We start from the raw sequence: 26,034 nt of genomic DNA, 5'->3' as shown, positions 1-26,034 counted from the left end.
CCTACCCAACCCCACTCCAGTTTTTTAAAAGCAAACATTTTCCACAAGATAAATATAAAAACTAGTCTGGTCAAAGGATAACAAGGCAGGAGGTACTGGAAATTCTGGACAATGTGTATTACTCGAGCTAACTGCAATGCAAAGCAGGCTTTGGAATTTAAGGCAAGTAATTATGTCTGGTTCTGTGGGCTCTGTAACAATTTTAGAAGCCATGTCCTCTGTAGCAGACTGTGATGCACCACCATGCCCTGTCCTCAGGCCTGATAACCCTCTCTGAAAATTGCCCTCAGCTCAAGAAGGTTGCTTTGTTCAAGGTCAAGCCCCACCCCCCAATGCTTAGTGAATGAGAAAGTGTAGAGACCCAGCATCCCCAGAGTGATGGGGGACAACTCCAGAGCCCCCAGGATCTGCCGAGGCCCTGGTGAGATTGCATCACAGCCCAGCCAGCCCCTCACCTGAGCGTTATCCTGAGGACATGCCCAGAGACGTCCTGCATGTTCATTTCTACTCAGAGCCTGCTTGCCAGAGAAACCAACTCAACAGCCCTTTTCTAACATAAAATCTTACACGTCACTCTTCTTGACCTGTTGGGATTTTGTGGATTTTTTTTTTTTTTGAGGGGAAGATCAATTTAGGAAAATAAATCCATTGTATACTTAACTTAGCCTCTCCAATCTGAGAAGAGAGTGGGCTTTATATCTCGCAAAACCTGTTTAAAATGCTCTTTCCTGGTTGCTACCATCTAAATTATCCTCTGTGTAAATGGTTGTTTCTCCCCAAACCTAATTCCAGTAGACCGAATGCTTCTGTCCCTCCAAAATTTACACATTGAAATCCTAACTCCTAAGGTGATGGTATTTAGGAGGTGAGGCATTTGGGAGATGATTAGATCAAGAGGGAGACCCGAGAGAGCTCTCTCACCCCTTCAGCCACGTGAAGACACAGCAAGAGGATGGCTGGGCCTTCTATGAACCAGGAAGCAGACCCTCCCCAGACACCAAATCTGCCAGAACCTTGATCTTGGACTTCCCAGCCTCTAGAATTTTGAGAAATAAATTTCCATTGTTTGTAAGCCCCTCTGTTTACGTATTTTGTTATAGCAATCTTGATGGACTGTCGGAAATTTTTATTTAGATTTCATAATTAAAACACTTTTCATTGTAAAAGTACAACCTTTTGATCTTCCTTCCCCAGGGCCCCATGTCACTGTTTCCAATCTGGGTCCCCTCCAGATTCTGATACACACTCCTAGGGAGTCGTGTTTCCCCTCCTGCCTTGAAAACCACCATCATCTGCATATCAACCAGTCAAGATTTTGAACATTAACTTCTTTCAGTCTGTATTATAAAACCCTTTTTAAAAAACTTTTCCAAATATAAAACAGATTTAGAATGCCTTGTGAACTGTCCTTGCTCAAACACCTTAGTTTCAGGGCATTAACTAACAGCCAGTTTGGAGGGAAATACAACCTACTCCATGTCATTTGAGGACGTGGGAGAAGGGACTCTGCCAGGGCAAGCAGAGAAGTGTTTCAGAGTCAGGAAAAGAAGCTGTTAACATAACTTACAAGAGAGAGCTTCAGCATTTACAGTAGATTTCATCAAATTTAAAAGCAATCAAATCTGAATTTTATAACACTTAGGCTTGAGGTCACTTACGTACAGGCTTGTGAGGAAGGCCTAAACTGAGTCCCCAATCCTCAAGAATTCTAAAGTGAACACGACAGTTAGCAGGAGCCCAAAATAAGGCCTTAGGCTTCCTGGGATTTTAGGGCATATGGTCATGTCCCCCCGGATACCAAGAGTTATACTTCCACATACAGCAGAGCACAAGGTCAGCTCAATCCCAAGGCATCATTGCTGTTGAAATGTGCTTTGGGAAGGCAGGAAATTCGTTCAATATAGAACAGAAAAGCCCATCAAAAACTCAACTTGGAGTTTGTCAAGAAACAATATAGTTCACTTGGCAGACGATAGTATCTTCCAAAGATACCTGCTGGTTGTTGAGGGATTGTTGATTACACATTTTTGAACAAGGAAACTAGAAAATTGAAAATGCAAGTCTACCTACCTTGGGAAATAAAAAAAGTTATTTCAAGAGAAAAAAAAACTCTCATTACAAGGATAATGAGAAAAGTCAGGGTGGGGAAAGCATATAAGAGGGGCAGGAACAACAGCAAGAACAAATAAACTATTGGTAGTTGGATAAGAAATATCAAAAAATCACAGGCCGGGTGCAGTAGCTCATGCCGGTAATCCCAGCACTTTGGGAGGCTGAGGTGGGTAGATCACTTAAACCCAGGGGTTTGAGACTAGCCTGGGCAACATGGTGAAACCCTGTCTCTACAAAAAATACAAAAATTAGCCAGGCATGATGGCATGTACCTGTAGTCCCAGCTACCCAGGAGGCTGAGGTAAGAGGATCACTTAAGCCCAGGAATTGGAGGTCCTAGTGAGCTATGACCACACCACTGCACTCCAGCCTGGGCAATAGAGCAAGACCCTGTCTCCTTAAAAAAAAAAAAAAGCACAGAAGGAATAACAGGCAGGCATCAAAACTACACTACAACAGGTGCAGTGACTCATGCTTATACTCCCAGCACTTTGGGAGGCCAAGGCAGGAGGAACACTTCAGGCCAGAAGTTTGAAACTAGCCTGGGCGACATAATGAGACCCTGTTTCTACAAATTAGCCAGGATGGTGGTACACACCTATATTCCAGCTACTTTGGAGGCTGAGGCAGGAAGATCACTTGAACCCAGGAATTTGAGCTTGCAGTGAGCCATGACTGTGCCACCACACTCCAGCCTAAGCGCACAATGAGATCTTGTCTCTTAAAAAAAAAACTACTCTACTATACTTGCTGTATCATTACAAATGCTTTTGGCTGCAAATAACAGAAAACCCAAGAGGCGTATTTTTCTCCTATATCTTTCTGACAAGAAGTCTGCAAATAGATCTCGCTGATGTTGGTTCAACAGTTCAGCAATGCCATCTCTGTGATTCTAAGCCTTTTCTTCACGGTCATAAGATGACTGCCACATAGCCACTCCTAACTGGACTATGGCCAGGAGAAAGGTTGAGAATGGAGGTGGGGCCAGGCAAGCAACCCTCTGCCACAGCAAAAAGAAAACTGTAGGAAACCTGGGCTTTGCTGAGAGTTAAGAGCTTGGCAAAATGGGTGGGGCTGAGTCCATTCCAATGAGGTGACCTCAGCTCCCTGGCTGTTGCACAGTCTCAAGGGTCCAGGGAAACGTGTAAATTTCCATATCACATTAGTATGTGGGTGAAGAGGGACAAAATATCTGTTGCAAATTTATGTTTCATTTCTATTATCCAAGAAACTCTACCTATGGAACTCCCTCTCACGAAAGAAAAAAAAAAGGTCAGACTATGTGGTGAGAAAACATGAATCTGAATTGCTACAAAACACTAGCAAGTTCAAAAGGAATGTTTATTTTAAGCTCTATGTAAAGAAGAACGGAGTGTAAATGTCAAAAGGAACAAAGGAAACAAAAATGACAGGCACACATATTTACATAGCAAGTGTAGGCAAAACTTGTCAAGAAGAGTCTTTAAATACTTCTACTTTCAGCCTTTAACAGTTCACATCGGTTTCTAAGAATAATGTATCATTCAGGAAGAAGTTTTAGAAGTTTAAGGCTTAACCTTAAGTTGAGTTTAAATCCTTGAGTTTAGAAGGCTTGTGTTGCTGATACCTCGGTCAACAGCTTTTGTGTTGACCATTTCTTCTTCAGTTCGCTGTCCTGCTGACTGTGAAATGTGATATCCAAACTGAAATAAAGCAAATAATTAACACAGAAATTATTCTAATATCAAAAAAAAAATGGCAAGACAAAGGTCAAATGACCCTTTGAGGTTTAATTCACAATATTTATTTACCATATGTATTACTATAATACATAGTTATTTGGCTATGTATCAGGCACTACGCTCAGAGCCAAAGACAAAAGTGAATGAGACACTCTCAGTGGCACAGACTGAGCTCTTAGGCAACTAAAATTTGAGTCCCTACATGTCCGGCCTGAAATTAAGTGCACAAAATATGTTTAAAGGAAAAAAGATGATTCTCTAAAATACTTGGTTAGAAAGTGCTAAGAGACACTGAACTAACAGGAAGCAGTAAATGACAAGCTAGTAATACTTCGTTTATCCACTGTCACTGGGAAACAGTGTGTCCCACCTACCGGACTTTCTTAGATAACTGCAGGTTTTCAAACATTCTAAAACTGTAAGAAACCAAGTTCTAGTCTCTGCTCTGCCCCTTAGATATGGGATTATAGGCACTACATGGCTCATTTTCCTCATGTGTAAAACAAGTAATATTCACCTATTTTGGGTGGGAATGGGGGTTTACTGCTGTTAAGATCAAGTGAGATGAGTGAGTAAAAAAAGTACTTTGCAAGTTACAAATTGCTATACAAATGTTAAAATTCAACATTTGTTTTAGACTTGCATTTTTTATGGTAATAGTTCTAAAGTGAACTTTGCCTTCTTACATTTAAAAGAATATAATTTTCTAAGTCAACATGCTAAACATCAGACATAGTACACACACACACACACACACACACACACACACACACACGCAGTGGTGAGCTCCAAGGCTGCACACACTGGAGTGGGAATGTGGGAACAAGCCCCCTGCTCTGTTACACTCTTCGAGGGCTCAATGCATCTGAGTTTTCCAGTCTCTTCCTCTGCTGACGTCGGTCCTTCCTCGATACTAACTAGCTGACTTTAGATGCTGTCCCTCTTTCACAATCCACTTATTCCCAGGGCTTATTCTTATGTATTAATACTACCTCAACTAAATTAAGACATGTGAAAACCACCCCAAAATTAGAATTACTTCTAAATTTAAGAAAAGAGAATTCAAGCAAGGAATCTTAAAGCTCAAATGCTTAAAATCCAATGTCTGTCCTTCTAGGCATCCAGTAAGTGCTGTCACTAATGGTAACTATAACCCCATTTGCTTTTTTACATGCAGAGTTAACATTACATTCAACAAAATAATCCAAAGTCTTTATATTTGACTGAGAAAAATCTTGGCGTATTCACATTCCATATGGTTAGGGTAAATCTACTGCCCCATTCTTCCCTGGTCCTCTCAAAATTTCAGACACCCAGTTCATACTACAGATGGCAATATCAAATTGGCACCTGTCTAAGGTAAGTTATTATTAACATATGCACAAGTATTTTTCAAATTAAGTATTTTGTTCCAAGAAAACCTCCTAATAGGCTAAAAGTGAAAATGAGCATATAATATTAACAACAAAAAACCAGAAACATCAGCACCATCAATAAACAATTATATAGCCCGTTCTGCACAATTACTTCAAGAGAACATGAACACAAAGCTGTATCATGAACAGTACACCTGAGAAAACTGAAAAATTAATTTTACATTAGTATAGCTTACCCTTGAAGTTTCTGGACTAGAAAATGGGGAAGATTCCCAAGATCTATTTTCTTTCTCAAAAGAATCATCTTCTTGAAATGCAAATTTCTGCTTAAGTGCATGAGATATTAAAGAAACTGAATCCCAGTGTGAATTCTGTCTTTTCCTCTTATGAATGGGTCTACCACCAGGTGACCTGTTTTTTAAAGAAACTGAATTTATTAAAACCTTGATGTGATTTTAGCTCCTTGTTGAAAAACATAGCAGGAATACAAGCATAATATCCTACAATTAGTCTTCAAGAGATTGAAAACAATCTAGTTAATCTTCAAGAAATTTTTGCAATGGAATAAGGAATCTAGAGGGCACAATGAATGAAGAATCAGAAAACCAAGAACCCATGTGGCTTGGGACTCTGCCATAATCTTGTTATAACCTGAGATTTGTCAGAAGTCACTACGCTGAAGATCTTTATTATTTTAATTTTCTAATTTCCTAATGGGTAGGAAAAGTCAAATAAATAAGAACTTTTAAAAGGACTAGAGTTCTGGAACAGCAGTGCAGCACTTGTCTGTTTCAATTTAAAAAAAAAAAAAAAGGACTAGAGTTCACATAAAAAAAAAAAAAAGGCAAATTGTTCATTTGTTTGGTCGTTCATTCATTCAATCTTCACTAAATGCCCACTAATACGTCTGGCTCCATTTTATGCTTTGAGAGTATTCTGCTCCCAATTCTTACAGCAAGATTATCATCAAATACACAATATACAAGTGAGCAAGATCATTTGGATGGTAATAAGTGTTGTGAGTAAAACAAAACAGCAGCTGGGCACGGTAGCTTATGCCTGTAATCCCAGCACTTCAGGAGGCCAAGGCAGGAGGACTGCTTGAGCCCAGGGAGTTCGAGACCAGCCTGGGTAACATAGTAAGACCCTGTCTCTACAAAAAATTTAAAAATTAGCCAGTCAACTACTTGAGAGCCTAAGGCAGGAGGATCACTTGAGCCAAGGTCAAGGGTGCAGTGGATCGTGGTGCCACTACACTCCAGCCTGGGTGACAGAGCAAGACCCTGTCTCGAATGAATGAATGAATGGAGATGTAATAGTGACTAGGGACAGAAGCACTTTAGATGAGATATGATCAGGAAAAGCCTCTTTAAGGAAGTTACATCCTCTTTAAGAAAATGGCACAGGGTCAGTTTTAGTGTAAACATCTCGGGGGTTTATCAGGAAGGAGCTTGGCATGTGTGAGAAATGGAAAAGGAAACCAAGTGCAGCTGGAGTGCAGTGGGCAACATGGGACATGGGAGAGGAGCTCAGCGAGAGAAGCGAGGGCTGGAGCCTGGAGGGACCTACGGGCACAGCAAGGGCTCTGGAACTGATTCCAAGCACAGCGGAAACCCACAGAAGAGTCTGAAGCAGGAGAATGGCGTGATCTGACTTCAGTTTTTAAAGGATCATGCTGGTCACTATCTGCAGAATAAATAAGGAGGCAAGAATAAAAGTAGACGACTGCGGAGACTGCTGCAGAAGTCTAAGCTAGATGAGAATGGGCTTCGCCTGGGGAGATGGCAGTGGAGGTCAAGAGGGTCCAAAGAATTGAGCTATGTGCTAATGGGAAGGGTGGAAGATAGAAAGGAAAATAAAGATGAAGGATGATTCCTAGATCTTAAGCAATCGGGTGATAGTGTTGCCATTTGCTGAGATGCAAAAGACATGGGAAAGAACAGGTTTCTGAGGTGATGGATGAGAACAGGTAGGAAGGAAAAGTCTTGTTTTGGACCTGTGAAACTTGAGATACCTTGAGGCAGGCAAATAAAGATGTCAAATAGGCATTTGGGTATATGCACCTGGGCTCACAGGAGAGGTCAGGGCTAGAAAAATCAGTGTTTGAGTCATAAGCATACAGCTGGTATTTACAGCCATAGGACTAGGTGAGCTCTCCAAAGGAAACAGCATGGACAGAGAAGAGAGGAGGCTGACGTCTGGACCAGGTACTTAAAGATTTAAAGACCAGCCCCAGGAAGAAGAGTTAAAGGAATAAGAAGGGATCGCCGATAAGGTCAGAGGAAACCTGGGGGTATGCTTTCCCAGAAACCAAGTAAAGAAAGTGCTCCAAGGAGGTGAGGACCATGGGCTATATCAAATGCTGCCAATGATCAAGTAAGACTAGCAATGCGAAGAGACCAGTGGATTTAGCCACATGGAGTCACTGGTGAAGCAGTTTTCAATGGAGTCACGGAGACGGACATCATTACTGTGGGTGGAAGGCGGCAGTGATAGACGGAAACAAATTACAGATGACTTTAAGAATTCATATCAGAAAGGGGAGCAGAGCAACAGAGCAATGGCTGAGAGTACACACATTTTGAAGATGGGAAGTACTCAGGTATGAGGAGAAGGACGAGATAAAGAAGGAAGACTCGATGCATAAGGGCTGATTTTAAGTGAAATCATGGCAGAGATGAAAGAGAAGGGAAACCTGTAACCAAAGGAAGAGCCCGGCCATGAATGATGACACTTCATCCACAATAGCAAGATGGAAGGCAGAGGATCTGCATGGGGAATTTGTAGGTGTAAAGAGGTGAGAGAGCTCATCTGATTTCTCAGCAACATACAAAACAAAGTTAGCTGTAGAAGCAACTCAGAAGAGATCAGGGGAACAGGAGGCAGAGTCTAGTGGCCTTTTAGTTGTTTTTCCAGTGACAGTAACAGTCACAGAGTCACCGTTTAATACTGACTAAGCCCGATGACACCAGTATGAGATCTAGTTGGGACCAAGCATGTACCTACAGTCATGAGCTTTTTCTCGACAAGCTGCCTCATGCAAGGATGAAACTCACAACCTCATTAAAAACAGAACCGACTTATCCGTCCTAGCACTATTATACAGAAAATACATCTATTTTCTCACCAAAAACCTCACTGAGGGATTTCCAGGTAGACATGACAAATCCCTTGTGAAATCCTTCTAAAATGACAGTAAAGATATGAAAAAGATGTATATATCCACAAGGACAGAGAGATTAGATGGGGAGACAGGAGATAAGAATTGCAACCAGATGCCGGAAGTTGGAAAGCTGATGAAAGTGAGAGTGTGGGGCATGGGCACCCTGCTGAACACAGGGTGTAAGTTAAAGTCTGTGTGACGAATAAGACGCTTCTCTCTTGCTCTTCTTTCCCCACTCAGCTCTCCGATGACCTGGCTTGCACCCGCTGTGTAATCCCCTTCCCTCCTGACCATGAAGGATACTGAAAAACTTTCTAAAATGTTGTAGACCAAAAGAAAAGGCATACAGCTCCGGGGTGTGGCAAACAAAAGGTCTTCTCCCTAATCACTAAATTGTGAAGCCCCTCCACATTGATGAGCCCACCTCACACAAAGAACAGGCAATCAGCTTTTCCTTGCCTCATTTTTAAATAAGAATCACCAGATGTTTACATAAGGCTACAAAACTAAAGACAGAGATCAAAACTAAGAGGAAAAAAAGAAACTCACAAAAAATGGAGTAATGCAAGAGAGGAAAACTTAAAACTACACTTTTAATACTGTCAGTGGGATAAGACCAACAAAAGCAGTAAGATTTTAAAAAGAAGCATTTGAAGAAAAAGAAACAGCTCTTAAAAATTAAAAATGTGGGCCGGGCATGGTGGCTTACACCTGTAAATCTCAGCACTTTGAGAGGCTGAGGCTGGTGGATCACTTGAGGTCAGGAGTTCGAGACCAGCTTGGCCAACATGGTGAAACCCTGTCACTACTAAAAATACAAAAATTAGTTAGGCATGGTGGTGTGTACCTGTAGTCCCAGCTACAAGGGAGGCTGAGGCAGCAGGATCGCTTGAACCCAGGAGGCAGAGGTTGCAGTGAGCCAAGATTGTGTCACTGCACTCCAGCCTGGGCAAGACAGTGAGACTTCATCTCAAAAAAAAAAAAAATTGAAAATGTGATGGCAGGGAAAACTGCAAATGAGGATTAAAAGGTGAATTACAAGTTGTTCTTAAAATGTATTATAAAAAGGCAAAGAGAGAGAAAATAGTAAAGGAAAGATACAAAGACTAGAGGAATAACTCTGGCATTCAAAGTAGGAATTCCAGAGAGAACAAAGAGACAGAATGAGAGAAAATTATCAGAAATACATTTCTAAGAGGTTCCCCAAAATGAAAGACATAAAGCTCTAGACTGATAGAGCCCATAAGTGCCCAGAATAATCAATTTAAAAAGAACTTTCCAGGACACATGTACATGCAGTTTCAGAACACCAGAACTAATGAGAAAATCTAAAATGCTACAAGAAAAGATCATACATAGTACTAGGAATCATGATGACATCAACCTCTCGACAGGGACACCAAGAGCTAAAATTCAAAGGAATGATGTCTTCAAAACTCTGAGGAAAAATTATTTTCTGTGCTATTTATATACACAGCTGAACTAGCAATTAAATGTAAGAATAAAAGAACATTTTCAGACATGCAAAGTATAAACTAATCTACCTTTCATGTTTCTCAGGAAGTTATAGGAAGATATGACATTTAGGAAATCAGTGATGGAACACAGAAAAAAGGGTGAAAGAATGCTCAAGAAGTCAGTGAAGGAAACCCTTAGGATAGCGGCAGTGTAGCAGGCAGGGAAAGCAGCAAGGCAGACTGCAACCGGGGCACAGAGGGATCCTCGAGGAGGATCGCCAAGAACTAAATGGATGCTCATCCAAAAATTAGAAATAGAACTACCCTATGATCCAGCAATCCCACTTCTGGGTACTTATCCAAAAGAAGTGAAATCAGGATCTCAAAGAGATATCTGCACGCCCACATTCGTTGCAGCGCTATTCACAATAGTCAAGACATGGAAGCAAACTAAATGTCTATCAACAGATGACTGGATTAAGAAATGGGGTATACATACAATAGAATATACAGTATGCTAAGTGAAATAAGCCAGTCATGAAAAGATAAATGCTGCATGATTCACTTAAAGTATCTAAAGTAATCAACCTTGGCCAGGCACAGTTGCTCTTGCCTGTAATCCCAGTACTTTGAGAAGCCGAGGCAGGAGTATTGCTTGAGCCCAGGAGTTCAAGATCAGCCCAAGCAATATCGTGAGATCCTGTCTCTATTTTTTTTTAATAAGATAAAATAAAATAAAAAATAAAGTAATTGAACTATGAAAGTAGAAAGAAGAAAGGCAGTTGCCAGGGGATGATGGGGAGGGAAGCAGTTACTGTTCAATGAGTATAAAGTTTCAGTTATGCAAGATGAAAAAGCTCTAGAGATGTGTTACGGCATTGTGCTTATGGTTAACAATACTGCCTTATACACTTAGAAATGTATTAACAGAATAGAGCTCAATTATGTTTTTTCATCACACACACACACACACACACACACACACACACACACACAAATGGAACTCAGAGAGGCAATTATTAACTCCAAAAAAAATAATTCAACAAACAAAATGTAGTCAAAATATATGAAATGGGGCCAGGCACAGTGGCTCACACCTATAATCCCAGCACTTTGGGAGGTCAACATGGGCGGATCCCTTGAGCTCAGGAGTTTGAGATCAGCCTGGACAACATTAACGAAATCCCATCTCTACAAAAAAATACAAAACTTAACCAGGTATGGTGGCCCATGCCTGTAGTTTCAGCTACTAAAGCTGAGGTGGGAGGATCATTTGAGCCCAGGAGGTCAAGGCCGCAGTGAGCCGTAATTTCAACACTGCCCTCCAGCCTGGGTGACAATATGAGAAATGGCTTGCTGTGGATGTTTACTGTTATAATAAGGATATTAATTCCAAATACTCATTTAACTAAAGACTATGGTTTAACTACTTCGGGAGGACGAAGCAAGATGTGTGTGTGTGTGTGTGTGTGTGTGTGTTTCCTGGGTAGAATATCTAAGAAAATATATTCCTAATATCCTACAATTGAAAGTCAATATAATTAAAATATCAAGAAATATCTAAAGTATGTTGTTTCAAAAATATGGTGATAAAAGACTAGAAGAGGAAATAGTCAAAAATAAATGAATGTCATTATCTCTGGGAGAGGTATTCAGGGGTAAAGAAGAGTAAGAAAAAAGACATGTTAATTTTCATAAACATAATAATTTTTCTAAACATAATGACAAAATTTCAGTTCACCTTTCAAATTACAACAACATACCGCTCAACTGCACGAAGCTTAACCTTATTCATATCCTTTAGAACGTCCAACATGTGTGGAATATCCTTATTTCTCTGGCTTTGTGAATGATGACTGAAATTGGTCTTATTAGCAGCCGGGTTCTGCTTGCTCACTTCAGTAGCTGGATTATCTGAGTCACAAATATTATTAGATCCTGGTTGTATGGGAGGAAAATATGATGGTTGGAGAGATGAAAACTGAGGAGGAAGTGGTGGTGGAGGAGGAGGAGAAGAAAACACTGAACTTGGAAACTGATCTGGCTCCGCACTTGGATGAGCGGCCCACGATGATGACAATTGGCCCAAATTAATGGGCTTGTCATTCAGGCCAAAGGAACCTAAAAACAAAGTCATTTGTTAAAAAATCATGCACAATTATCTCTAACATAATATATATTAATAACACTAAACCAAAACAGGAGCAATTTCTGTAATGCTACTAAAAGTAGTGATATGGTAGCAAGGAAAGAGAATCAGTCCCATCTGCTTAGTAATTTCTTTAAAAGTCAAGCCAAATTGTGAATTCATTTTTAATCCAGTTAGAAATTTTCAGTCTAGGTCCAAGAGCAGGGCGGGGAGGGGAATGCATTTTAAACAAACAAACAAAAAAAAAGTGTTTTTTCCATAATTCACATACGCTCTGAACTTCATCCTCTATTTAAAAAAGCTAAAACATAATCAACAACTTGTAGTTAGAAATACAAATTGATACATTCACTCTATAATGACACGGGAGAAACAAGTATGTTATTTTCTAGGCAAAGCTAAAAGGTGGATACTTAGTATTTAACTTTTCCACAAAAGACTAGCTCCTAAAGGGCTGTGGGTAAACATGATTATTGCTTAAGAAAACTGTGTGTAGTTACATATCATTTTATTTATTATGTATAAGTATGTTATTGTAACATATAATGTGTTTTATGTAAATTGTGTTATATACACTATAAATATGTATCAAATTATATATGCATATTTATGCATTTGTATATGTACATATATATTTAAAAACTTGTAGCAATTATGTCTACAGACAGCCCTTTACATCCAAATCTGTTGTGAAAAGCACTCAGTAGCTATATTGCTTTACATTTTATACACAAATACATACACGTTTTGTGTATATGTGTGTGCATATGTTTAAAGCAAGTTATATCTCTATAAATTTATAAAACAATCATCTGGAAAACATTACTCACTCAACTTGGTGGAAGTATAGTGGCAATAACTAAAAGCTATAACCATATGATCCCTCAAACCTATATCCTCTTTCAAACCAATGTATTCTTCCTCTTTAATCTTCAATGCTTTTATGAACAGTTAGAAAAGCTTACTTAGAAGACGAGACTTTCTAATGCAAAAATACAATCTTCTAGTATAGTATAGCTAATTCTTCTATAAGTCAAAGCCATCCCCTCACTACAAATGTGTCTTAATTTATTCTGAATAAACAGCAGATATAATAATTTTGTACATCCAACATCCTTTTATGATGCATTTAATGTTTTCATGGTACTTATTCAGAATTGTACTTGCTTAAATACTTGCTGTTCCTGTATGCTACTACGTGTACTATATTCAGTATAGTATTATGCTGTACAGGTTGGTAGCCAATGAGCAACAGGCTATATACCATGAGTATCATCTAACCGAAACAAAAATCCTAGTGTTACTTACCAGAATTTGCACTGTTTTTCAGTTCCTGCATTCTCACAATTGCTGCAATCTGAGAGCGAAGAAAAGTCAGCTCATCTTCAAGAGCAGCTATTTTTTTAATTGCAGCTTCATTTACAGGCAGATCATTTTTCACGGTTTTTTTCTGTCTTAGAGCAGGTGACTGTGGATCCCAAACTAGTTGCAAAGGATGGAAAATTTCCACTTTCTCTTCTTCATTTTTCCATATACTATTTCTGTGCGTTAAAAAATTAGAAATGAAGGGAGGATATATTTCCAATCAAAAGAGTAATAAACTCTTACACTCTTACATGAAAATCAAGAGACAAGAAAACTAAATAAAAGGTACTCTCAGGCCGGGCACAGTGGCTCATGCCTGTAATCCCAGCACTTTGGGAGGCTGAGGCAGTTGAATCACCTGAGGTCAGGAGTTCGAGACCTGCAAAACCCCATCTCTATTTTAAAATACAAAAAAAAAATTAGCTGGGCATGATGGTGCATCCCTGCAGTCCCAGCTACTAGAGAGGCTGAGGCAGGAGAATCACCTGAACCTGGGAGGCGGAGGTTGCAGTGAGCCGAGATCGCGCCATTGCACTCCAGCCTGGTCAACAAAGTGAGACTCATCTCAAAAAAAAAAAAGCTACTCTCTATCTCCCGTGATTGTTTCTAGAGTCACTGAGGATAAGCAAAACGTTTTATTTAGCTTTGTATTCCCAATATAAACAGAATGTGGCCTCCAATAGAGGATCAGTCAGTGACCAGGGAATGAAGAAAACAAACCTTGCTTTTAGATTAGAAAACAAAAATAATTATCCTGCTATTGCTCTACTTATTAACTTCAAATGCAGGTAAGTTAATTTATTTAAAAGTTCTATATAAGTTAATAAAGAGGCTTACATTTAAGATTATGTTAAGGTTAAATGTATGTTCTTTTAACTATTTGAAAATTGGTGCCAGTTTGATACATAATAAAATCAGCCAGAATACTTAAATAATTAACACTTACTGTGCTTAGAGCCTGTATCTGAATATACTAACATGTAAGGTAATACTCCCTAGGAGTAACATAGCCAAATTTGAAATACATTTAACATCACTGCCTGGTGCACAGTAAACACTATATAAGTTTGGCTAAAGATATGATTCTAATATCCCTTTAATATCCATTCCCTCCTAAGCCTAGTGTTAGGTTTCAATGTGCATTTAAAAAAACTGGCTAAAAAGATGAAAAACAGCCAGTCTTCTTTATTAGGAAGATATAGCAGGACACAGCACAGTTTGAAGATAAACGAAACAAAAAAGCTCAATCAATCTGAACAAGCTTCGACACAGGCAAGAATTCAGGTTATAGCCCACTTTCCAAGATAAGCGTATAAAATTACCGAAATCTGAGATAACTGGCTTCTTCATCATTTGCCACACACAAAATGTCAGCAAAAGATGGAACCACAGATCCACCATTATCAGAGTCTACAGAGTTCAAGAGCGGGATCAACTAAAGTAAAAAAAGAAAAAAAAAGTCAGAGCTCTGCAGGGAGTCAGAAGACACATGCTCCACGGTATTAAATAAGTTAACAAACCAAAAGAAAAAGAAAAAGGATATTCAATAGAAAACATGCACTTGTTAGCAAGAAAGAACACTGGGGAAAATGTTATGCTAAAGTCTAAGCACTAAGCAATATTCTCTCCCCTGGTTAACTTCATCTATCATAAAATGCAAAATCAAATTAAATAAGCTCTTCAGGTATTGTTCAAACTTGTCCATCTGTGAACGTCATTACAGGCATGTACCATATAACATTTAGGTTGACAGACTGCATATAATGGGGTCACATAAGATTATAATGAAACTGAAATATTCCTATCACCTAGTATTTACTATATTATACTTTTTTATTATCATTTTAGAGTGTACTCCTTCTACTTCAAAAAAAAAAAAGTTGCCTGGGTATAGTGGTGCATACCTGTATTCCCAGCTCTTTGGGAGGCCAAGGCAGGAGGATCAATTAAGGCCAGGAGTTCAAGACCAGCCAGGGCAACATAGCAAGATCCCATCTCTACCAAAAAAAAAAAAAAAGCCAGGTGTGGTTGTGTACACCTCCTATGTAGTCCCAGCTACTCAGGAGGCTGAGGTAAGAAATCACTTGAGCCCAGGAGATTAAAGCTGCAGCCATGATCACACCACTGCACTTCAGCTTGGGCGACAGCAAGACCTTTTCTCAAAAAAAAAAAAAGTTACCTATAACACAGTCTCAGGAAGGTCCTTCAGGAGGTATTCCAGGAGAAGGTATTGTTATCATAGGAGATGACAGCTCCATGCATATTATTGCCACTGAAGGCCTTCCAATAGGACAAGATGTAGAGGTAGAAGACAGTGACATTGACGATTCTGCCCTGTGTAGGCCTAGGCTAATGTGTGTATGCTTGTGTCTTAGTTTTAACAAAAAAAATTAAAAAGTATAAAAAATTTAAAGATTTTTTAAACCATAAAAAGCTTGGCCGAGTGCGGTGACTCATGCTTGTAATCCCAGCACTTTGGGAGGCTGAGGCAGATGGATCATGAGGTCAGGAGTTCAAGACCAGCCTGGCCAAGATGGTGAAACCCGACTCTATTAAAAATACAAAATATTAGCCAGGCATGGTGGCAGGTACCTGTAATCCCTCAGAAGGGAAGTACTCAGAAGGCTGAGGCAGAGAATTGCTTGAACCTAGGAGGCAGAGGGTGCAGTGAGTCAAGATCACACTACTGCACTCCAGCCTGAGCAACAGAGTGAGATTCTGTCCCAAAAAAAAAAGCTTATAGCATAAGGATATAAAAAATATTTTTGTGTAGCTGTACAATGTGTGTTTTAAAATAAATATTATTACAGAAGTCAAAAAGTGTTTAAAAAATGAAAACATTTATAAGAAAAAGTTACAGTAAGCTAAGTTTAATGTATTATTGAAGAAAAGTTTTTTTATAAATTTAGTCTAGCCTAAGTGTACAGTGTTGATAAAGTCTACAGTAGTGTACAGTAATGTCTCAGTTCTTCAAATTCCCTCACCACTCACTGGCTCACCCAAAGCAACTTCCCATCCTCCATTCATGGTAGGTGCCCTATACAGATTTAACATTTTTTATCTTTTTACTGCCTTGCTACTGTACTTTTTCTATGTTTAGATATACAAACACCACTGTGTAACAACTGCCTAAGTATTCAGTACAGTAACATGCTATACAGGTTTGCAGACTAGAAGCAACAGGCCGTATCATATAGCATGGGTGCACAGTAGGCTACATACCATCTAGGTTTATGCCAGTACACTCCGTGATGTTTTCATAATGACAAAATCATTGAACAAGGCATGTCTCAGAAAGTATCCCCATCATTAAAAGATGCATGATTGTATTTAAATAAACACCACTACAAAAACATATGTGAAATGGCTTGTTCCCAAGGGTAAACTAAAGGCTTTTGGCTTGCAGGAAACGTTTCTTCCTTCCTTTGTTGTTCTACTCTGTGTCTGTAAGAGTACCTAGGATTATGTTGTACTTGGTACTTAAACAATTTATGTTGACCGACTTACCTCAAAATTAGGTCTTCGACAAGGTTCTAATGGAAGCATTTTCCCAATAATCCGAACAATACTCCTAGTTGATCCATAGTCTTTATTTTCCCAAATCAGCAAAATCTATTTTAAACATAAAGTATTAATGAAAATGCACTCTGATTAAGCAGGTTTATATAAGTATGAAAAAAGGAGATGTAAAAAAGATGCGGTGACATTTTTTTTTAAATACAGGGAGTCCTGTAAAATAGCATTTATTTTTAAAAAGAAATATAGAGTGGCAGAGACTTTCTTCAAAGAATTGAACTTTATGAATATTTGTCTTAAAAAAAAGATGGTAGTAAACATAAATACATTCCAGGAAGATCTTTTAAAAAGCACAATTCATTTTGTTCTGTTTCTGATAATATCCAAATATCTTGGGGGAAACTTGGTTCAAAAAGATCACATCCCCTTCCTCAGCTAAAAGTCTCATCTTTTGTCCAATCAAAAATTGGCAATTTCAATTTATCAAGCAATGAGGCAATACAGAGTATACGTATGTAATTTCCTTCAAAGGAGAAATGAAAAAGGGAATAAATAAATCAGGTCCTAGACAATTCAAAGAGTTAGTTACATAAAGTGAAAGATATCTGCTGGCAGTCAGCTCTGGAAAAGGTATGAGAAGTGAACATTTGCTACTGTAACTCAAACAATACTTTGTCCTTTAGCATGGGCTTCCCAAACTGGTGTAAATCATTGCCACAGGAACTACCCCCCACCCCACCAAAAGATATGACATAATAAATTGGAAATTTTTCCTAAGATCCCATAACAAAGACAATGTGTATTATGAGCAACAGATATAGGTAGTATCCTATTAGAATCCTTGTTAAAACATTCAATGAACAGTATATCCAGAAAGCAAATGGACACACTGTTGTAGAACTCAGTACAAAAACTGATTAGAAAACTGGGTTTGGGAATCACTGGGATACAGACTACATGCCATAGGTGAAAAATCGAAGGCATAGGACTTTCTAAGGCTAAAAAAAAGGATTTAAGTCATCAGCACATGGAATTCTTCTGCACAGCCATGCTATTCTTCTGCTTTTAGATGGCAACAGCTCTAAATTGATCTGATCAGAGTCTAACACTGAATATTGGTTCCATCAACTAGCCTTACAATGTTTCACTTCTGTCGGCCCTGTCTCCACAACATAATCTACACACTCCACATTCTTTCCAATCACCCTTTAAAGTCCTCTACCACGGCCGGGCGCGGTGGCTCAAGCCTGTAATCCCAGCACTTTGGGAGGCCGAGGCGGGTGGATCACGAGGTCGAGAGATCGAGACCATCCTGGTCAACATTGTGAAACCCCGTCTCTATTAATACAAAAAAAAAAAAATTAGCTGGGCACGGTGGCGCGTGCCTGTAATCCCAGCTACTCAGGAGGCTGAGGCAGGAGAATTGCCTGAACCCAGGAGGCGGAGGTTGCGGTGAGCCGAGATCGCGCCATTGCACTCCAGCCTGGGTAACAAGAGCGAGACTCCGTCTCAAAAAAAAAAAAAAAGTCCTCTACCACTTAGTTCTATTCTACCTACTCAAATTAATATCACAGTATTCATTAACAGGAATATAAGTTCTTTTGAGTTAAGCAGTCTTCCTTACTGTCTTAAACCCGATCCAATATAGCATCTTAACTGCCATGCTTCACCCATAGAGGGCCCTGATCTAACTCTGGTCCCAGTGCTGGTTCAGTTTACACCTGTCTTTAAATATCCAATTCAAATTCCACTACAAATTTAATTATTTCCACTCTCAAGAGCTTCCTAAACTCTATTCAGTTCTAAACTAATTTCAATGAGTACCATATAATAGAACACATAATTACACGTGACTTTGTTTCACTTGCAGTTGTTTTCCCCATCAGATTGTGAACTCTTTGAGGACAGAGACAGGCATGTATTCCTTTAGAGTCCTTCAGGGCAGTGGTTATCAACCATGGGTACACGAGAATCACCTAATACATTCTTCAAAAGAAATATAATACTAGCCACACATGTAAATTAAATATTCTAGTAGTCACATAAAACATGAAATAACTAAGTGAAATTAATTTTTTTAATATGTATTAGTTCACTCAATATGTAAATTCAGGTTGAGTATCCCTCATATACAAAATGTTTGGAACCAGAAGTGTTGTGGATTTCATATTTTTTTAAATTTTGGAATATTTGCATATACATAATAAGATATCTTAGGGATGAAACCCAAGTCTAAACACAAAATATATTTATATTTCATATACACCTTAGACACACAGCCTGAAGGTAATTTTATATGCTTTAAATACTTACGTGCATTAAACAAAGTTTGTGTACATTGTACCATTAGAAAGCAAAGGTGTCACTATCTCAGCCACCCATGTGGACAATCTGTAGTTGTCTGGCATCACCATCATTTCTGACTCTGAATTTGTGTGTAACTGATAAGCAATCATTTTCTACACTTATACACACATAAGTAGTTAACAACAAAAAAATATACTATTAATACTGTGAAAAACTAATGTGTTCAAGGCAACTAAGCAGCACAGGAGCATCACCAGAATCCCCATCTCAGCCCATCTCAGCTGTTAAACAACAGCAACAACCAATGAGAGCAGGCGGAGTAAACTGTGGGTTGTGCACCTGCGTTTTGATTGTGAACCATCACATGAGGTCAGGTGTAAAATTTTCCCATTGTGGCGTCATGCTGGCACTCAAGAAGTTTGGGATTTGGGGAGCATTTCAGTTTTCATATTTTTAAAACAGTGATGCTCAACCAATAATCAGTATTTTTATATTGCTATTATTTTACATTTTTTTCACAGTCTTCAAAATCCTTATATAGTTTACACCTATAGAAGATCTCAATTCAGATATTTCAAGTACTTAAAAGTGAACTCGAAATGGCCAGTGGCTACCATACTGGATTGCACACCTGGAAGATATAGATCCCAGACCTATTAATAGTAGAATATTTGGAGGATTGAGCATTTATATTTAAAGTGTTCTGCAGACCATTCATCTGCATATCCCTGCTAAGAACCAAAGGCATAGAGGCTTTGCTACCATGAGGGCCACCCATGACATATATAGTCACCCAAGAAGCTAGCTCTTGTTTAACTTAAATGGTACCTTCCTATCTTGCTCAGCAATTTCCATCCTAAAAAACTCCTGTTCTTCCTCTCCTTTTTTCATTGCCTGTAGTCATCTTCACCATTTTTGTTGTTGTTTGCTTTTTGGGGTATTTTATTTGTTTGTTTGTTTATTGGTTTGTTTTGAGACAGGGTCTCACTCTGTCACCCAAGCTGGAGTGCAGGGGCATGATCAGGGTTCACTGCTACCTCCGCCTCCCAGACTCAACAACCTTCCTACCTCAGCCTCTGGAATAGTTGTGACCACAGGTGCACACAACCATGCCCGGTTAATTTTTGTATTTTTTGTAGAGACGGGGTTTCATCATATTGCCCAAGCTGGTCTTGAAAACCTGGGCTCAAGTGATCTGCTTGCCTCAGCCTCTTAAAATGGTAGGATTTGACCCACCACACCTGGCCATCTTCACCATTCTTATTATTTCATCTTCCCTCTATTCCTGGTCTAGCATCCACATTTTGACTTTACTAATTTTCCTACCAAGCATGGATTTTCTGATTATTTCAGTAATATGTTCAAAGTCACTCAAAAATGGTTCATTCTTTTGATATTATGTGCTCCCACAGTGCTAATGAATAAACTACCCTAATTACTCTTAGCTAGGGTAAAAAAAAATCACAAAATGGCAATATTTAGAAAAACTCCAACTTCATGATGACTTCGGCTGGGTTCTCATAGGTATTCTGAAATCCCTTCATAACATGTTAGATTCTACATCACATTGCCCAGAGCAGTCTCCAATCTCTCAAGTCCCTACCACCATCACTTCATTACCTGCAAGTGACCTTGTCTCTGCTCTTACTGAGAAAACCGAGAAATTCAACCTAACATACCTCAACTTCATGTCTCTTACTTAGCTCCATTCAAAATCTCTTTTCAGGCCAGGCGCACTTTGGGAGACCAACACAGGCGGATTACTTGAGGTTAGGAATTCAAGACCAGCCTCGCCAACATGGTGAAACCCCATCTCTACAAAATATAAAAATCAGTTGGGCATGTTGGCAGGCTCCCGTAATCCCAGCTACTCAGGAGGCTGAGACAGGAGAATCACTTGAACCTGGGAGGCAGAGGTTGCAGTGAGCCAAGATTGCACCATTGCACTCCAGCCTGGGCAATAGAGCAAGACTCCATCTCAAAAAATAAAATAAAATCTCTTTTCACTATCTCTCACTTTCATTCTGTTCTTTAAGGTAGGACAGTCTCTCTCCTTTCCAAGACTTTTTTAATTAGATCCCCTGCCCAACTACCTTCTCAAGGGCATTGCTCGATCATTCCCTCATGTTTATCTTAAATTTCTTCCTGTCTGTAAGCTTCTTCCAGAGTGATTACAAATATGAAGTTAATTCTAACTTTAAAATAAAAACAAAAATTCCATCCTGCTGCCCCTTCAGGTTTATAGCTTCTCTCAGTTTCTTTTCACAAGCAAACTTTTCAAAAGAAGGTTGCTGATCCCACTTCCTCACATTCTTCAAACTACTCCAACACAGTCCCATCTCCACGTACAGAAATGCTTAAGGGCACCAATAACCTCATATGGTAAACAAATGTTCAGCTGTCATCTTCGGTCTTACTGAAATGTAAAATGTTTCATTCACATCTAAGGACATCTGCCATCATCAAAGTCCATGGCTTTAAATATCAAAACAATGCAGGTAACTCCCAAAACAGAATCTTTTTCTTTCCTACATTCTAAAACCATATATCCAATTGTCTGCAGGATATTTCTATTTATATATTCTAACATCACCTCTGACTCACCTCATCTCCATACTCTAAGTAGTCTCTCATACTAAGATGCCCATTTATAATAATGGCACCATGATTCTTCAACTTACTTTTGCTTTAAAAAAAAATCTTAAAATTATCCTTGACTACTCTCTTCTAATTCACCCCACCAAACAGAGCTGATTGGCTCATTTTGTAAGCCCCCATAATATTTTATGTCTTCCTTATAGTCAATCTCATATTATAGTTATCTTTATTGTTTCTTATTCCTCATATTTTAAGCATTATAAATACAAGAACCATGTATTACTCCTCTGTATAACCTGCAGAAACAAGCATATTGTGTTGAACAGTAGATGTTCAACAAGTAGACAAAATTGAATTTGCTTATGATATGGTTTGGCTGTGTCCCCACACAAATCTCACCTTGAACTGTAAGTATCCTCATGTGTCAAGGGCAGGGCCAGGAGTAGATAACTGAATCACGGGAGCAGCTTCCCCCATACTGTTCTCATGGTAATGAATAAGTCTCATGAGATTTGATGGTTTTGTAAACAGGAGTTCCCCTGCACATGCTCTCTTGCCTGCCACCATGTAAGATGTGACTTTGCTCCTCATTGGCCTTCAGCCATGATTGTAAAGCATCCCCAGCAATGTAGAACTGTGAGTCAAATTAAACCTCTTTCCTTTATAAATTATCCAGTCTCTGGTATGTCTTTATTAGCAGCATGAGAACAGACTAATACAGCTTATAATTCTCAGGCCTAAGTCAGCCTCTTTCCATTAGGTTTATTCTGGATTTACTGGGCTTTAAATATTGAATTGGTTTACAAATTACCTTAAATAAAAGTTTTAATATATCTGTGCAATAAATGTAATTCTGTGAAGGTCATGTCTATATTTTGCTTCCTTTGTATCTTCTCTTGGCATTTGTCCTATCAGGTAAATATGTTCTCAATAATCTTTTCCCTTTTCTAACTCAAACCATCAAAGCTATACTATTGCAAAGTTACCTTTGTTTCACCTAAAAAGAAGCAACAATTTTGCCTTAAATCAAATGATTTCATATAAATCACTTTCAAAACGAACCCAAGAACAAATACAACAGATCCATTTCAATCCATTAAAAGACATTTACCTGGTCTACAGGAACGCCAAAATATTCCAGCATCTCTCTTAAGGTATTCAGTATGAGAGACATTGATGAAGCAAATACAGAAGCCAATTCAAAGAAACATTATCAGTTTCTTGGTGCCTTTGGGAAAAATTTTAGAAAATATTACTCTTGACAAATAAATGCCACACAAACTGTACTAAATAACCTGGAAGAGTCCTCTCAATACATGTTACACCATCAACTAATTTGATGTGTGGCGATTCCTCAAGGACCTAGAAATAGAAATTCCATTTGACCCAGCAATCTCATTACTGGGTATATATCCAAAGGATTATAAATCATTCTACTATAAGGACACATGCACACGAATGTTCATTGCAGCACAGTTTACAATAGCAAAGACCTGGAACCAACCCAAATGCCCATCGATGATAGACTGGACAGGGAAAATGTGGCACATATACACCATGGAATATTATACAGCCATCAAAAACGATGAGTAAGTGCCCTTTGTAGGGACATGGATGAACCTGGAAACCATCATTCTCAGCAAACTGACACAAGAACAGAAAATCAAACACCGCATGTTCTCACTCATAGGCGGGTGTCGAACAATGAGAACACATGGACACAGGGAGGGGAGCACTACACACTGGGGTCTGTTGGGGGGAAACAGGGGAGGGACAGCGAGGGGTGGGGAGTTGGGGAAAGATAGCATGGGGAGAAATGCCAGATATAGGTGAAGGGGAGGAAGGCAGCAAATCACACTGCCACGTGTGTACCTATGCAACAATCTTGCATGTTCTTCACATGTACCCCAAAACCTAAAATGTAATTTAAAAAAAAGTAAATAGGGACCGATTAACAACAAACTGGACATCTTGTAGGCAAGGTTTCAAGTTACATGCCACGGCGAAGCTCGCTCTTTCCTTAAACTCTGGGCTGATACTCTTAGCAGACGGGTGAGTTTAGCCGACCCTTGAAAGCAGGCAAGGGCCCGACTCAACGTTTTTAAAAAATGAACAGTAGCTCTTCTCACACATATATCAAAGTACCGCCCATCCCTCCTCGCTCTTTTAAAATAAGGAGCATGAATTCCAAGATAGGTGACGTGATTTGGTCACCCAACTAGTAACATGCCGTGGCCAGAGCCGGATCGCGTCCCTCGCTTTGGCCACAAGCTTCCTAGGGCTCTCCAAACCCAGTGTGGCAGTCTTGCTCACCTTCTTCGGGAGCCGAGCCTCCTAGAAATCACCGGAACATCAAGCGGAGGGCGTTAGGAATCCTCAATCGAATTCCAGACTGCGCCGCTCCTGGTCCAGATGGCTCAGACGTCTACAAGACTTCGACCCAGTTTCCACCCGCGCGCCTCGGCTTGCAGGCCACAAGCGGTAACAATGCCCTCACCAAGGAATATGAGGTCGACCCAGTGCCCAGCCCTGGAGCTTCAAGCTCAGCCAGGGTAATGCCATGGGAAGCGCGCCCACCTCCTATCGGGCCCAATCAACCCACCTGCTAGTTCCTAGGACTGGACAGCTACTTCCGCATCACAGGACGAAATCAAACTCCGCGGGCCAGGACCCGTACCCGGTCTCATTGGGCGAAACTGAAGATTGCTGCTTCTGATTGGTCATCCCATGACGTCAGGCAATTCAGGAAGCGACTGTTTCTCCTTCTCAAGAGGCGGGTCTTCCGAGAGACAGCCAACAGGAACCAGCGGGCGGGGCAGGTCGCGCTAGGACGGTGGCGCTCGCGGAGGGCAAGGTTTTAGATACCGGTGAGCTGGCAGAGTTCGTACCCTACTTAACTTTTCGCAGAGAGTATGTTACCCATACAGCTGGACTCAAAGCGCACCCGCCTTCCCAAATTCGCCTGACACAAAGTCACGATTTATTTTTTGGTCATTTCATTTGTTCAGCTAATATTAAAATACCTGTGAGACTAATAGAAGCCAAGCACTATCCCCAAGGGTTTTGCAGCTTTGCAGTGGCTAGGATTCGTTCATTCATTCGTTCATTCACTAAATACACCTACGTATCCAGGCTACCGCATATGGGCCGGACACTCTCCTGACTTAGCCCAGGATGGACATCTACTTAGTAGGCAAGGCTTCAAGTGACATGCCACAGCGAAGCTCGCTGTTTCCTGAAAGCTTCGGGCTGAGACTCTTAGCAAGTGATAACCCAATTTTCATTTCTGAGTTGACGTTATTGGCTTCATACCAAATAGCTTCCTCTTCTGAATTTCAGCAAGAAGTGCACCGGAGTGACATAACAAATTAAGATGTGTGCCTACTACTGACAATTTTAAAATGTAAGTTTGGAACGAATTTGTCTATGGCCAACATCATTTTACTCATTCAACCAATAATGGGTATCTACTACGCGGCAGACACCATTCTAAGTACGGAAAACGGCTTAATGAGCAGGGCAGGTCCTTGTCCTCCTTGAACTTACATGCCAGTGGAGCATCTCTCTCCATTCTAACCCTAACTTGCTTTTCTCTATAGCACTTATCACCATGTATATTTTATTTTGCTTCCCCTATCTCCAAACTAAATTGTAGACTCCAGAACAGGAATTTGTTTTGATCCATGCTGTATCTTTCCCCAGTGCTTTAGAAGAGTGCCTGGTATATAATAGGCATTCAATCTATTTGCTGAATAAAATAACTAGATGTGGGATGACAGAAAAAGAATTATTTGGGACTAAGCAACTAGCGAAACAATTGATAGCAAATATAGTGATATGTCCAGTAGTCTGTGCTGGATAAGGCTGAAAATAAGTGCAGAAGAAGGGTGATGGGTCAGAACCCCTACATGGACTAAGTTACGATTTTCTCAAGTTCCTTGTCCTTCCCTTTGCCCTTGTGAATAAACCACTTTATAACCTCCTCCCTTTCCCAGTCTTTTATCAAACAGCAAATAGGGCCAGAATGAAAACATCCCTCCAGAATGAGAAGGGAAACACTACTGTTTAAGCTGCACTATTAACATAGTTTAATATTCCAAATGATTTAGGTAGCAAGGGGGACCCAGGTCAAATACTATATCCATGAATGCTTTGCTGACAACTTTCTTCTAAATTCTTCAGGTATTTCCTCCATTGTTTACTAAAGCATTCATATTACATTGTGACAAAAAAAAACTTTTATGTGATTGAACATTTTTTCATTACTCCT

General features: G+C 39.6%; 1 protein-coding gene across 5 annotated transcripts; it reads right to left on the bottom strand.

Moving 5' to 3' along the window:
- Positions 1–3,429: 3,429 nt before the first annotated feature.
- MTFR2 (mitochondrial fission regulator 2) lies at positions 3,430–24,862 on the bottom strand. 5 transcript variants are annotated; one of them, XM_012474395.2, is made up of 8 exons: positions 24,078–24,862; positions 22,876–22,992; positions 16,851–16,955; positions 14,666–14,778; positions 13,287–13,519; positions 11,593–11,950; positions 5,446–5,620; positions 3,430–3,794 (listed from the first exon to the last, which is right to left on the bottom strand). In XM_012474395.2, exons 2-8 carry the CDS (start codon positions 22,936–22,938, stop codon positions 3,681–3,683), a joined length of 1,161 nt encoding a protein of 386 aa, XP_012329818.2. In that variant the 5' UTR covers positions 22,939–22,992; positions 24,078–24,862; the 3' UTR covers positions 3,430–3,680. The 5 variants fall into 5 exon arrangements, with proteins under 5 accessions (XP_012329818.2, XP_012329817.2, XP_012329819.2 ...); XM_012474394.2 differs by having other exon boundaries at positions 24,367–24,862; XM_012474396.2 differs by lacking the exon at positions 22,876–22,992.
- Between the last annotated feature and the right edge of the window lie 1,172 nt (positions 24,863–26,034).

The sequence above is a fragment of the Aotus nancymaae genome, unplaced genomic scaffold (assembly GCF_030222135.1).
Source record: "Aotus nancymaae isolate 86718 unplaced genomic scaffold, 86718_ANA_hifiasm-v0.15.2.pri h1tg000040l, whole genome shotgun sequence".
Classification (NCBI taxonomy): Eukaryota; Metazoa; Chordata; class Mammalia; order Primates; family Aotidae; genus Aotus; species Aotus nancymaae.
The sequence above is the reverse complement of the archived record's forward strand: the minus strand, read 5'-3'. Positions and strand labels throughout refer to the sequence as shown.

Excerpts from the sequence above, each read along its gene's own strand:
- MTFR2 (XM_012474395.2), bottom strand. The coding sequence starts at position 22,938 with ATGTCTCTCATACTGAATACCTTAAGAGAGATGCTGGAATATTTTGGC. Across the intron at positions 14,779-16,850 it reads GTCGAAGACCTAATTTTGAG|TTGATCCCGCTCTTGAACTC; the intron begins GTAAGTCGGTCA and ends TTTTTACTTTAG. Across the intron at positions 3,795-5,445 it reads CTAGTCCAGAAACTTCAAGG|TTTGGATATCACATTTCACA; the intron begins GTAAGCTATACT and ends GCTTTATTTCAG.